At 39.0% G+C, this 13,013-nt stretch overlaps 1 protein-coding gene across 3 annotated transcripts in view; it reads left to right on the top strand.

Moving 5' to 3' along the window:
- LPCAT2 (lysophosphatidylcholine acyltransferase 2) overlaps window positions 1-13,013 on the top strand; it is a 63,510-nt gene that overhangs the window by 20,956 nt on the left and 29,541 nt on the right. For all 3 annotated transcript variants that reach the window (XM_059904895.1, XM_059904896.1, XM_059904897.1), the window contains 3 exons: window positions 6,238-6,320; window positions 8,924-9,049; window positions 10,411-10,564. In XM_059904895.1, coding sequence (XP_059760878.1) covers window positions 6,238-6,320; window positions 8,924-9,049; window positions 10,411-10,564 — 363 coding nt within the window. The remainder of the gene's footprint in view (window positions 1-6,237; window positions 6,321-8,923; window positions 9,050-10,410; window positions 10,565-13,013) is intronic.

Here is a 13,013-nt window from a genome sequence, read left to right on the forward strand (position 1 = left end):
ATCTCTTAAAGCTAATTACTTAGAGAAGGGTCAAATACATTTGTATAGTTTATTTAAATATCCGAATGCACTAAAATGATGTGTAGTTTTTAATCTAAAACGGGCCTTTCAGAAAACCATCACACAAATACATACATACATACACACACACACAACACACCCCATATGTATTTGTTCTAACAGAGGTCATTTCTTCTGGAACTTGGTAGAATTGTGGAATTTGTAAGTGGAGAAATGGAGTGCTATAAGAAGAGCGTTAGCTGGGGGTTTTGATCCAGTTCTGCTAATACTTACCTGTATTTGCTTGAGCAAATTACTTAAACCTCTCTAAGCCTGTGTTCTCACTGGTCAAAGGGGGATAATAATACCAATTTTATAGGGTTGTGAGGATTTAATCAGGTTGCTTGTGTGCTAGTATGTGGTAAGTTAGGCATTAACTTTTATTCACCTTATCAACTAGATTTTCCTGTTCTTTTGGGAAGGAAGGAGCTAATGTTCATAAAACATTGTTCATAAAACCTTTCTTCTTTTGCATTTCTCCTTTTGAAGACTGTAAAGGAGAATCATGAGCAGAACTAGAACTGCACTTTTCTTCTTCTTCTTTTTCTTTTTTTTTGGCTGAACTGCGCAGCTTGCAGGGTCTTAGTTCCCTGACCAGGGATTGAACCCCAGGCCCAGCAGTGACAGCACCCAGTCCTAACCACTGGACCGCCAGGGAATTCCCAGAACTGCACATTTCTTAAGATTCACCTGTTAAAATCCTTTTCTGTTCCTTAGAAGAAGAAAAAGTTGACTGTAGCGTCATCACTCGTCAATCTTTCTCCCTCTCATCATCACCTATTTAATAGAAAGGAATGCGCTTGATGTGGTCAGTAAACAACGAATACACCAGTCTCACTGGTAGTGAGTATTCGTGTAAAGGACTGGCTCTGGGTAATGGAGAGCCTTAAACAATAGGCGGGGGAATTTGGGCTTTATCTTGTGTGCAGTCTAAAGCCCAAGAAGAGGTAGGAGGCTCTGGGACCAAAAGTGCAAACTAGAGATGCTGGTGTGGGAGACAGGCCAGTTAGTCTCCTCCTCTCATCTGGGTCAGGACGGTACAGAGTAAGCAGGGTGAGGGAAGAGGGGATACTGCAGTGAGGAGGGGGCTGGAGCTGTGGAGCCCGTCTCGGGTGCAACGGGAAAGGGAATTGACGAAGTTTACACAGGATGCTGCCAGCAAGGAAAGACTTCCCTCTACCCACCCAGGTCTGATTCCTGGGTCTGTGAAATAAACTGACAATAGGCAGATTAACAGCGGAAAAGATATACAGATTTATTAAGTTTTAATATGGTATGCACAAGGGCAGCACAGGGAATAAAAAGGGAATACCCAAAAAAGTGAGATTTGAGAGCTTATATACCATATTAAAAGAAGCAGGGGATACAGCCGCTATGGAGAACAGTATGGAGGTTCCTTAAAAAACTAGAAATAGAACTACCATATGACCCAGCAATCCCACTACTGGGCATATACCCTGAGAAAACCATAATTCAAAAGGACACATGTACCCCAATGTTGATTGCAGCACTATGTACAATAGCCAGGACGTGGAAACAACCTAAATGTCCAACGATAGATGAATGGATAAAGAAGATGTGGTACATATATACAATGGAATATTACTCAGCCATAAAAAGGAACGAAATTGGGTCATTTGTAGAGATGTGAATGGACCTAGAGTCTGTCACACAGAGTGAAGTAAGCCAGAAAGAGAAAAACAAGTATCATATATTAATGCATATATGTGGAATCTAGAAAAATGGTACATATGAACCTATTTGTAGGGCAGGAATAGAGACGTAGATGTAGAGAACGGACATGTGGACACTGGGGGAAGAAGAGGGTGGGATGAGTTGGGAGATTAGGTTTGACGTAAATACACGGGAACCTGCTGTATAGCACAGGGAGCTCAGCTTGGTGCTCTGTGACGATCTAGATGGGTGGGATGGGGAGGGAGGGAGGTCCAAGAGAGAGGGGATATAGGTATACATATAGCTGATTCACTTCATTGTACAGCAGAAACTAACACAACACTGTGAAGCAATTTTACTCCAATTTAAAAAAAAGATGAATTAGAGCTTCCACATAGTTTATAGCAGAGATAAAAGTTTCAAATTAAAAAAAAAAAAAAAGCAGGGGAGGGAGGGCATAGGCCACTTAGGGGAGACTAAATGATTTTTAAGAAAGACCAGTGGGCCCTTAGAACAGATGGGAGACATGATGGTGTGTGATAAAGTTTGTCTGGGTGTGATGTTGACTTCTAGTCTCCTCCCCTCTGCTGAGAGTCAGTCTTCCCTGTTTGATGAAACTCCCCAGGAGCACATTTAGGACAATTGAGTTCTTTTTGGAGGATCTGTCATGGGCAGATAAGGGGAGTTCAGAGAAAGCCTCTCCCTGCAGTGCTGTTTTTAAGTGCCTACAGCTCAAAAATAATTGATATACCCAAGTGGCACATTTTGCAGTTGCAGGTCCTGAACTCCTTCACTGTCTTCTTTCTAAAGTTGAAAATGAAGTATCATTGAGATGAAAGTGGAATTGCAACTTGAGAAGCAAGGAACATGTTTGAAACAGGAAAATATGATAGCAGCAGGTCAAAGAGGGACAGAAGAGGGCTGCCAAGCAGCAGTGAGGTTCAATTTAAGTAACTTGATCCTCGCCCATCACATCCACATTAAAGAAATAGACCCAGTGTTAAGAGCACATATTTTGGCCCACCTGCACAGATTAGAAAGATAAAAGAAGATCTTCGACAACAGAAACAGAACAGTATTTTTTTATGTTTGGAGGCAGCATGGTCACCTTGGGAAATTACATAATTTTTCAGGCCGCTCCAAGGAACTGAACATGAATTTGTAGTAGCCTCAGCCAATAAGATTTTGTACCTTTGTTTAGCATCTCTCAGCATCACTCTCTAACAGGATTAGGGAGGCAGGATCAGGAGAGGTGACCGAGTATGTGATTAGCGCCCTGCGTGTGGCAGAAGTGACAGATTCTAGGTGACAGAAAGGTCATAGAGAAGTATCTGATTCTCAAAGTCCAGTGTAGATAGGCAGACAGATGTTGTCAGGAGGGGGTGGATAGAGAGGGATGAATAGGTCCTGAGGGTGACCGTCAGTTTCTTGCGGTCTCTGCAGGACCAGGTTAGGGGTGAAGTAAACACTAATAGATAATGAGGGGAAACTCTCATGGAAGAACTTGTCAGAGGAGGAATTAGAATTGCATGTTTTTTCCATGGCCAAGGTGGAGTTGAGAAAAATATCTGTGGCCAGATGAAGGGGTGTGAAATCAAGATGGGCCATCAATGTGGATACTGGGGATAACGAGAGAAGATAAAGGTAGAAAGGATAACTTGTGGTCCTGGGGTCACTGGGGTATTTAGGTGTGTATTAGCGTTCAGTAATAGATAATGACAATCATATTCCCCTCTCTCTGGCTGATCTTTCTTCCCAAATAAAAGATATGTTCATGCTGCGACCCTTGAATGACTTTGTACAAATTGGAAATGTGATATAGAGGGCAAGATCTTATCCAAGGAAAGGTGACTTTTTATTAGAATTTCCATTGAATTGCTTCTCAGGAGGCATGGGGCCTTCAACACCAGTGAGTATCAAATCCAGGCTTTTAACTATTTTGAACTCTCGGGAATTTTTTTCCTCAAGAATAAAATGCCATGCCAATATGAGCGTTATTAAAAATCATTTTATGGAAAATATTCCCTGCACTAAAAGGAACCAAACCCATAGTTCATTGTATTGTGTTTGGTTAACAGTGTAACAGCAATTTATTTTTTAGGGTTTTCAGTATGAACTTTTATGACCTACCAATCAAGTGTATTATAAATGAGCATTTAGCTTTTTTTAGCGAATAATTATATGGCAATTTAAAACTTTAATTGATTGTATTATTTTGTTAGGTTTTTATGAACATTGATTTTAACATAATTTTCTTCCTTGGATTTCATCCTAAGCAACTATAAGAGATTTTACTAGAACAGGATGGAGGGAATTTTCAGAAATATTTATTTGCAAAGATTTTTCATTGCTCTGGATATATAAGTGATGTGGGGACCTCTGGTGGCTTAGTTTATTTTTCCATCTTAAAGAATGACTGGATACTAAGCGAAAAGATAGAAGTCCAGTTGGAAAGGACCTTAGATGGCATCTACTCAAACTTTTTCCTTTGACAAGAGAGGGAATTGAGGCCTATAACGGCTAAATGACTTTTCCAGGATCGCACAGCAGAGCCAAGGCATCAATCCAGGCCTAGTGCTGTCTCCGCAGCATGCCACTGTCCTCTTGGAGAGGATGTTAATAAAATAAATGTGAAAAGTAAAATAACAAATAGCACATTATCCTGTGATTTCTGTCCATTTTATCCTAAAAATGCCAGTTGGGTCCATGCTGGCCTGTACACCCTCCCTCCCTCCCTCTATTCATGGTCTTACCATCACTCACAGAGTGATTGTGGTTGCCTCCAGGGGTTCTCCCTGCTCCGAGCCTCTTCCTCTTTGGTTATCCACTCCCTGCCACCAAAGTTACTGCTCAAAAACTTGGACCGGGTCATTTCACTCCCTTGCTTAAACTTCATCTCTGAGTCACTATTGCCCCTAGGCGTCTTAAACATGGTTAGCAAGCTTGAAAACAGGTCCATGTGAGTCTGAAAGTGGTGTTATTTATACAGATATTTACTTTTCTTTCAAATTGTGACCTTGCCATTTGTGTGTGGCTTAGCTATATTGTTTAACCTCTCTGGAGCCACATTCTTTACCTATCAAAGAGAAATGGTAGAATTTGCCTCAAGAAATTGTTGAAAGAGTTCAGCACGTAAAACCCCTTATATAAAGTACCCAGTACACAGTAGGTTCTTGAAGGATGGTAGCCCTTATTGGTGGACTTAGCTCGCTGTATCGTACATTTATTCCCCACTGCATGAAGAACTCCTTGAGGGCAGAACTTCCTTGTCATGTCTTCAAGGCTTAGTGTGGTGCCTGGCATATAACAGTGTGCCTAAGCAGTATTTGTTGAATGGAAATGAGCCATGAAATCTTGAGCAAGTCATTTAATCTTTGTGAACCCCAATTCCTTATTACTAGAATTGAGAGGATTAATAAAATGAAATAATGCATATAAAACACCTAGCATGGTGCCTGGTTCAGTTAATAAACAGTAGGAATTGGCAAGATCATGTTTATCCTCAGAAAGTCAAGATCAAGTATTAGCTCTTCTATAAAACCTCTTTGGTTGCTTTTCCCAGCCCCGGACCAAATTAATCGTTTCCTATCCCTTGTGCTCATACTCCAGGAAGGATGGTTTAATGGGGAAAACAAGGGCTTTAAAGTCTGACAGGCCTTGAGCTGAATCCTAGTCATGTGGCCCATATAACTTTAAGTAAGTTAATTAAGCTTTTAAGCCCTATCATTAGGGGTAATGATAGTTAGTGCGTGTTGTGGCAGTCTATCCTGTTAAAATATGGATCTTCTTTAGAGCAGGAATTAGGGTCCTGTTCATCTTGCCTGGTATATAGTAGGTGCTCAAAAACTGTACAATGACTTAAATATAGCACTGAAAGCTTGTTAATGTTAGGAAACTATAATTAAAAACAAGAATAGTACAAATGAGGTATCACAGAATATCAGGTGGAGAAAAAAAAGTAAAATTTAAAATGATAAAGCAAAACACGGTAGAAAGCCAATATAAGGGTTCAAAAACAAGCAGAAGAAATGATAAAACATAAAGCTTGATCAAGTGATAAAAATATGGCTGATATAGGAATGGATAGAGAAGATAAACTACAAGAGACAAAGTACTACCACTAAGAACGTTTTCACACAGAGGGTAGGTGGAAGAAAATGCAGCTTTGAGAGTAAGATCTGAGTAGTTTCAGCTTTACAACTTCCAGAATTCCAGACGTTGGCTCATTTCATCCTCACCACAACCAGGGACGTGGGTGGTCATAGCCCTCCTTTCAGAGTTGAGGAGACAGTTCAGAAAAGTTAAAGGTCATACTAGTTAACACGCAGAAAGACCCAGAGCTTGGATTCAGATCTCCTGAGTCCAAGCCCAGTGCTCTTTACATTCTATCCTATAACCCGTGTGCTAGAAAGGGGATTTCATATAATGACAGCTTATAAATTAATTTAGCATTTAAAGTCTTAGGCCTCACAATTGTAATGGAAAGGTATATTTGCTTTTCAGTTTATGCCTGTTCAAATACCAAATGATGAAGAAAAAAGTGATCCTGTCCTTTTTGCCAGTAGAGTCCGGAATTTAATGGCAGAGTAAGTATCTATATGTGATTATGATCAGTAAATAGTTTTAAAATTATTGGTAAATGGCATTTAACATTGTTTGAAGTCTTTGTTTTTTTCTGAGGGCCTCATTCCCCAACTCATTTTGGTAAGGAAAAATCATGTGCCTAGGAATGCGGTCGGTAAGACAATCTATAAATATTTTCCCTGACGTAACCCCAAACTAATGGAGATGTAGCTTTGCCAGAAGGGGAACAGGGAGGGTACATGAACCGGGAGAAACCAGCCAGTGACCTCCAAAGGGTGAATTCTCCCAAGCTGGCCAGTCGCTGTCAGACAAAGCTAATGATGGTCTGAGTGGTTCCTGCTGTGACCCGCCTTCTATCCCCTCAGCCTCCATATAGCTGCCAAGGCCACGTGTTTCAAAGGCATTAATGATTATAGCACCAAAGAGGAAAAAGTTTGCAAGGGAATGCAATAGATGCATAGAAAAGGGGGAAAGTCACCCTCATTAAGGGGATGGCTATAAATTTAGGATTTAGAAACTGCAAAACATGAGGCAAGTATTTTCCTGCACTTAAGGGAGTTTTAACTGGCCACTATCCTGATTAAATAAATCACCTCTCCTCCTGTAATGAAAGAGTGTGTTATACTATTCCCACCACCCAGGCAGCCTCAGAGCCCTCCAGGTGTGCACCCTCTCCCCAAGCACCACCTCCCTCAATCATGCCCAACGGTAGGTTTGGAGCTAATAAGCCAGCAGTATTTATTCTCTTAGTAAAAATGCAATGAGAACTCTGAATTTAGCTTCATAGCTGAATTTGGCATTATAAGCAAGATTATATATATTATATGTATATTACATATATTAATGTTTCACAGGAGACTAACTTTATTTTCAAAAAAGAATAAATGTTTAAGTGTTTGGCTGAAAAACTTTTGTTACTATGTGTCCCTACATGTACTTGATTTACCTAGTTTCTAGAGCAGCTACAAAATTTGCTTTGAGATTGTTTGCTTCCCTCTTCCATTATGTTTTCATACTAGCTTATGTCCAAAATTTAGGAAGGAAGATAAGTATTAGGAACTGAGAGAATTTACATCAGATATTTTGACTTCCCAAAACCTGCCTAAAAACAGAGGAAAGATTTGTTTAAGCAGGCTTTTCCTGGATTTGGAGGCGTGGAGGTAGAAGGGCCTTGGATAAAGAGTAAGAAAGACCTCAGTTAGCTGTACAACCTTGGATAAGTCCCCTCCAAGGCTCCTTTCCTCATGTGTAAAGTGGGAATTCTAATCCTTGCCTGGCTTTTCTCATAGTTTTGGTTATTATGAGAGTCAAGTAGGAAAGTATATGTTAAAAGCATTTGAAAATGGTAAAGAGCAAAGCCGAGGTAAGTAGCGGTGGTCGACCACTAATAAATATTTACCAAATCCTGTGCTAGGCCGTGTGCTTGTGTTACCTAACATAATCTTCACAGCAGCTCTGAGGCAAGTGAGGAAATGGAGGCTCTGAGGGCTAAGTGGTTTGTTCCAGATCATGGCAGATAGTGAGAGTCTCTGGGCTGGGATTCAAATACACACTTCCTATTACCAAAGCCCAAGCTCTTAACTGTTTCGTTCTACTACTTACTCTTATAATTCCTGAAGTGTTTTTAATTTTTATTTTCCTTATATATTCTTACACCCAAATAGTCATTAATCAAAAACAGCTTAGTGGCAGGTAGGAAAAAAATGTTTATTCATATTGCATTCATTGAAAATTGAATGTTCTTAGCCATGATTCAACAAAATCAAATAACAGTTGATGACATAATTTTATGATTGTCACTGAATGTGTGTGAATAAAAATTTAGCCAAGAGGGATCTGCAGGAAATTATTTTATGTACAGCACAGATTTTCTTCTTGTCACTCAAGTGTTTTTTCAAGTTCTTGTTAATACGTATTTTTTCCAGGTCTGGTTCACTATTAGTAGATCTCTGAGCAGGAGGGAGGTAGTCAGTGCTGTGCACTCCTTTGAGGATGGAGGGTGTTTAGGTTTGGAAGAAATATGATCTTATAATCAGTCCTCATTAGTATTTTTTGAAGATTGCTATGTAGCAAGAAGGTGATCTTCAGTCTTAAAAGATGGGAAGACGCAGATGGCTACCAATATGGATAGACCGTTCACTTGTAATATGTACAGGTGCCATTTATCTGTTTAAATGGCACTTCCACAGGCATTCTTAGTTGGTCCTTAAAATAACCCTGTGGAGGAAGTGATTATTCCTATGTGCAGATGAGAAAAGTGAGGCTTAGGTTAAGTGCCAGCTGGTAAAAGACTCCATAGGACTTGAACCTAAGTCTTCTCATTACTTTCCATGGACTGAACTCAACTATTATTATCACTGTAGTCAAAACACAGAACAAAAATGACTAGCTGGCAGAAGCACACAGACATAAGGAGATTAACTCGGGCCACAATAAGTCTGTGAAGTAGAGAAATATGTCTCTTTGGCAGTAGTAAGCCAAAGCCACTGGTTCAAAAAGTAGTAAATACTTTTCCATTTACTGTCGTTTGTTGACCAATTCAGGCCTAATGAAAAACCATCACCTTTTTGAAAAAGTTGAATCTGTTTGCTTTTTAATACTTTAGAGCTCTGAGAATTCCAATAACAGATCACACCTATGAAGACTGCAGATTGATGATTTCAGCAGGACAGCTAACACTGCCTATGGAAGCTGGGTTGGTGGAATTTACCAAAATCAGCCGGAAATTGAAGTAAGCATATTTTAAAATTACCACACTTTCCTAAAGGTGTCCAAAAGAGATCTGAAATCCAGTATGTTTATTTTCTCTGGTTTCATTAATGCTCAAACTCTAGAACCTACGTGGTGTTTATTAAGAAAGCCAGGGATGTGAATTTATCTCCCACTTAGTTCATCTAGTTTTGTTTTTTCAAGAACAGCTAACTCAGAAATATGTGCGTTGGTCATGGGAGGAGAACGAGACAGTAAACATGGGTCAGCGCAGATCTGCCTCCCTACCCAGAAACAGCTGAGTAGTTGGTCCTGCCACCTTCTTATAAGAAAGATGGCATAATTATATGGTACTGGCACGAGGTGGTCAGAACTCCTCATGTGAAATAGGAAGTGACTTGTAGAGCAGCAATTCTGACCATCATTGAGTTTTAAATACTTCCCTAGATCAACCTTCTCCTTCTGGGTACATAATTTTTTTTTAAAGGCAAAAAAAAAAAATTGTGATTTTTATGATCTGGTTTAAACCATTTAGAACATTCCCTTTGAACTTTCTGGTATGAAGGTGTTAACTCCCACATCCCTCTCTGATTACAGTTCATTGTTTTCAGCCCTGACAGGGATCTGCAGAATTTATTAACTCAGTAGACCTTGGCATCCTCCCTAGGAGGGAGCTGCAGAACCAGTTACTGTATTAAAGTTCAATATTAAAAAATATTTTTTGATAACTGATGTAGTAAACATTATTTATATCTTCTAGATAGCAATGTTTTGATGTTATATTTTTACAGTATTCCTATAGATTTGAAAAAATTAGATAGTCACTGAAATTGGATGTAGAAGTATGTGTTGTCACCTGTTTAATTCTACAGGATGTGATGTAAGCCACAGTATATTTTCCAGTGTTTTTTAAAGTGTTTTATAACTAATATTGGAGGAAGTGTACAAAGTCTAATGAATCCCCCATCACAACATTTTGTGAAATGTGAGTTCATTATCATCCGGAAAGCTTGAAAGCAAGAATTGTATTTTTTTTTAACAACTCAGTAAGTACTGTTGACTTACTAAGTAATATTTAGATTAAAATGTGAGTTCTTTTTTTCTTCTCATGAGTCATTTATTATCTTACCACATTGCTCCTTTTCCCAGTTACTTTTCTTTCCCTCAGATATTTGGGATAATTACAGTTATGCTAATATCCTTTAAAAAATTAGAAGTCTGTATCCATGCTCAAAATGTGCCTTAAAATATTCGTTTTCTTCTCCTTTTCAAATGTAACACTGAATATATTTTTCCCTCAGACAGATGAATAAAACAATGCTCACAAAATGTTCATGTGAATTGTAAAACGCTAATAACACATCTTCGTAACTCTTTGTTTAGATTAGATTGGGATGGGATTCGTAAGCATTTGGATGAATATGCCGCTATTGCAAGTTCCTCTAAAGGAGGAAGAATCGGAATTGAAGAATTTGCGGAGTATTTGAAGCTGCCTGTTTCAGATGTCTTGAGACAACTTTTTGCACTCTTTGACAGGGTAGGTTAAAGTTTAATCTTTAACACGCAAACGTTTTTATTTCGCAAGTCCCCACAGGGTATAAATCAGTATGGCAGGCATTAGAAAAACTTGCTAGGTCAGTGTTAGAAGAAGCAAGGCTGAGCCCATAGTTTAATTGCATGATTTTGTTTTTCCGCTTAACAGTAGTAGTAGCAGTAGTAGTAGTAGTAGTAATAATAATAGTAATATAATAATAATTGTGCGTATGTGTGTGGCAACAGTTATGATAGTGTCTATTTATTTTAAACACCAGGTCAGAATTAAATATTGTGACCATATACCCATATTTGTGTATGGAATTAGAAAGGTTTACATAATTAGCAAGAATTTTAATATTTATGTCAAAATCATACATTGATGACACGGGTGGTACTATTCTATCCTGAAGGTTTCTGGACTTCCCCAAAAACATCCGAAGACCAAATAGATTTTAGTTTATTTATAACAAAGTTTTCCATTAAAGCTTGACTGTTTGTCCTTATAGTGGGGATTCAGTTTTCTGCTTACGAATATGTACGTACATGGAGTTAGATCATTGAAATGTCAAAGTTTCCTTAGGAAAAGTGCATCAAGATTTCAAGTTCTCTCTTTTTAATTTGTTTTTTAATATATAAAGTTGACAGTAAAGTTTACTTTTTTGGTTACAGTTTTGTGAGTTCTAACAAATGCGTAGAGGCATGTAACTACCACCACATTCAAGAAATACAATTGCAAAAAAAAAAAAAAAATTCCCTGTAGCTAGACTTTTATAGTCAACCCCTTCCCTCACCTTTAACCACTGGCAATCACTCCATCCCTATAGGTTTGCCTTTTCTAGATGCCATACAAATGGAATCATTTAGTATATCCTTTTGAGTCCAGCTTCTTTCACTCAGCATAACGCATCTGAGATTCAGCCATGTTATTGCATGTATCTGTAATTTGTCTCCTTTTATTGCGGAGTGGTATTCCATTGGGTGGATGTACCATATTTGGTGTATCCATTCCCCAATTGAGGAACATTTGGTTTATTTCCAACTTGGGACAATTATGAATATAACTGTTCTAAGCGTTCATGTATAGGTTTTTGAGTGAATATAGGTTTTCCTTTTACTTGGGTAAATACTTAGGGTTGGGTAAATACTTAGGATTGTGATCTTTTTTATTTCACGTTCATTCCTGAGGGATATTTTTGTTGTACATATATGGAATTCTGTATAGAGTTCTTCCCTTTCAACAATTTAATAATTTCATCCTGCTGCCTTCAGGCCTATCTGGTTGTTTTTCAGGTTCCTCCTGCCATGGTATTTTATCCAGAGGTAGTGCTTTTTATATTTCGATCAGAGTTTCTAATTGTATTGAGAAGGAGAGATAGGCTAAACTGGGCTCATTCCATCCTGGTTGGCCCCAGAAGTCCCAGGTCTCTATCAACCACTGGGAAAAGATATTTTGCAAAGAAATTATAGCCTGCTGACAGAAACCAGGACAGAGCTTTTCTTTTTCTTCTTACCCAGAGGTCACTAACATTCCTAATGACTTATTCTGTGACTTATTCTCTTAGATAACTATTCTTTTTTTTTTAATTTATTGTAATTTTGGCTGCATTGGGTCTTCGTTGCTGGGCGCGGGCTTTCTCTAGTTGCGACGAGCAGGGGCTACTCTTTGTTGCGGTGCGCGGGCTTCTCATTGCGGTGGCTTCTCCTTGTTGCGGAGCACGGGCTCTAGGCGCGCGGGCTTCAGTAGTTGTGGCACACGGGCTCTGTAGTTGTGGCTCGCGGGCTTAGTTGCTCCGCGGCATGTGGGATCTTCCCGGACCAGGGCTCGAACCTGTGTCCCCTGCATTGGCAGGTGGATTCTTAACCACTGCACCACCAGGGAAGTCCCTTAGATGAACTATTCTTTAACATGATGCAGGTAAGCAACCTTCTTCCGTATGGAGTGGACAAGCCTCTCTTCTGTGCTTGTTGCAGCATACAAATATTTTTTCCTTGTCCGTGAAGTGGTAATGTGTCACTGCAATGGTGCTACTATAAAGTGTAATGAAGATTTAGGGAAAAGGAGATGTAAATTATGGGATGTAACAGTGCAAGTTGGGAAAATAGAGGCACTTTTCACTTGTACTGTTACTAGTGTTTCTGTGAGGTTTGTATAGCATTTTTCAGTATGGCTCTGGAAACCATGCAAGCAATTTTAAATAAAGTTTCTATAAATATGAACTTGGTGACAGGAAGGAATATGGCAGGGACATACAAATAAGGACAGGAGATGGGTAAATGGGAAGTGACATGAAACGGACCAAGAGGGAAGTTAAAAGCACATCATAGACTTTATGCTCATCAGGATTTTTAATCAAGATTAAAAATAGTCTCTATAGAAGTTGCCCTGTCTTTCAGGTGTCAAACTGTCATAACAGCAATAACAGGATTGCTTTGACATCAGTTCTGTCTTT

This window comes from Balaenoptera ricei, chromosome 19 (assembly GCF_028023285.1).
Source record: "Balaenoptera ricei isolate mBalRic1 chromosome 19, mBalRic1.hap2, whole genome shotgun sequence".
Taxonomy (NCBI): domain Eukaryota; kingdom Metazoa; phylum Chordata; class Mammalia; order Artiodactyla; family Balaenopteridae; genus Balaenoptera; species Balaenoptera ricei.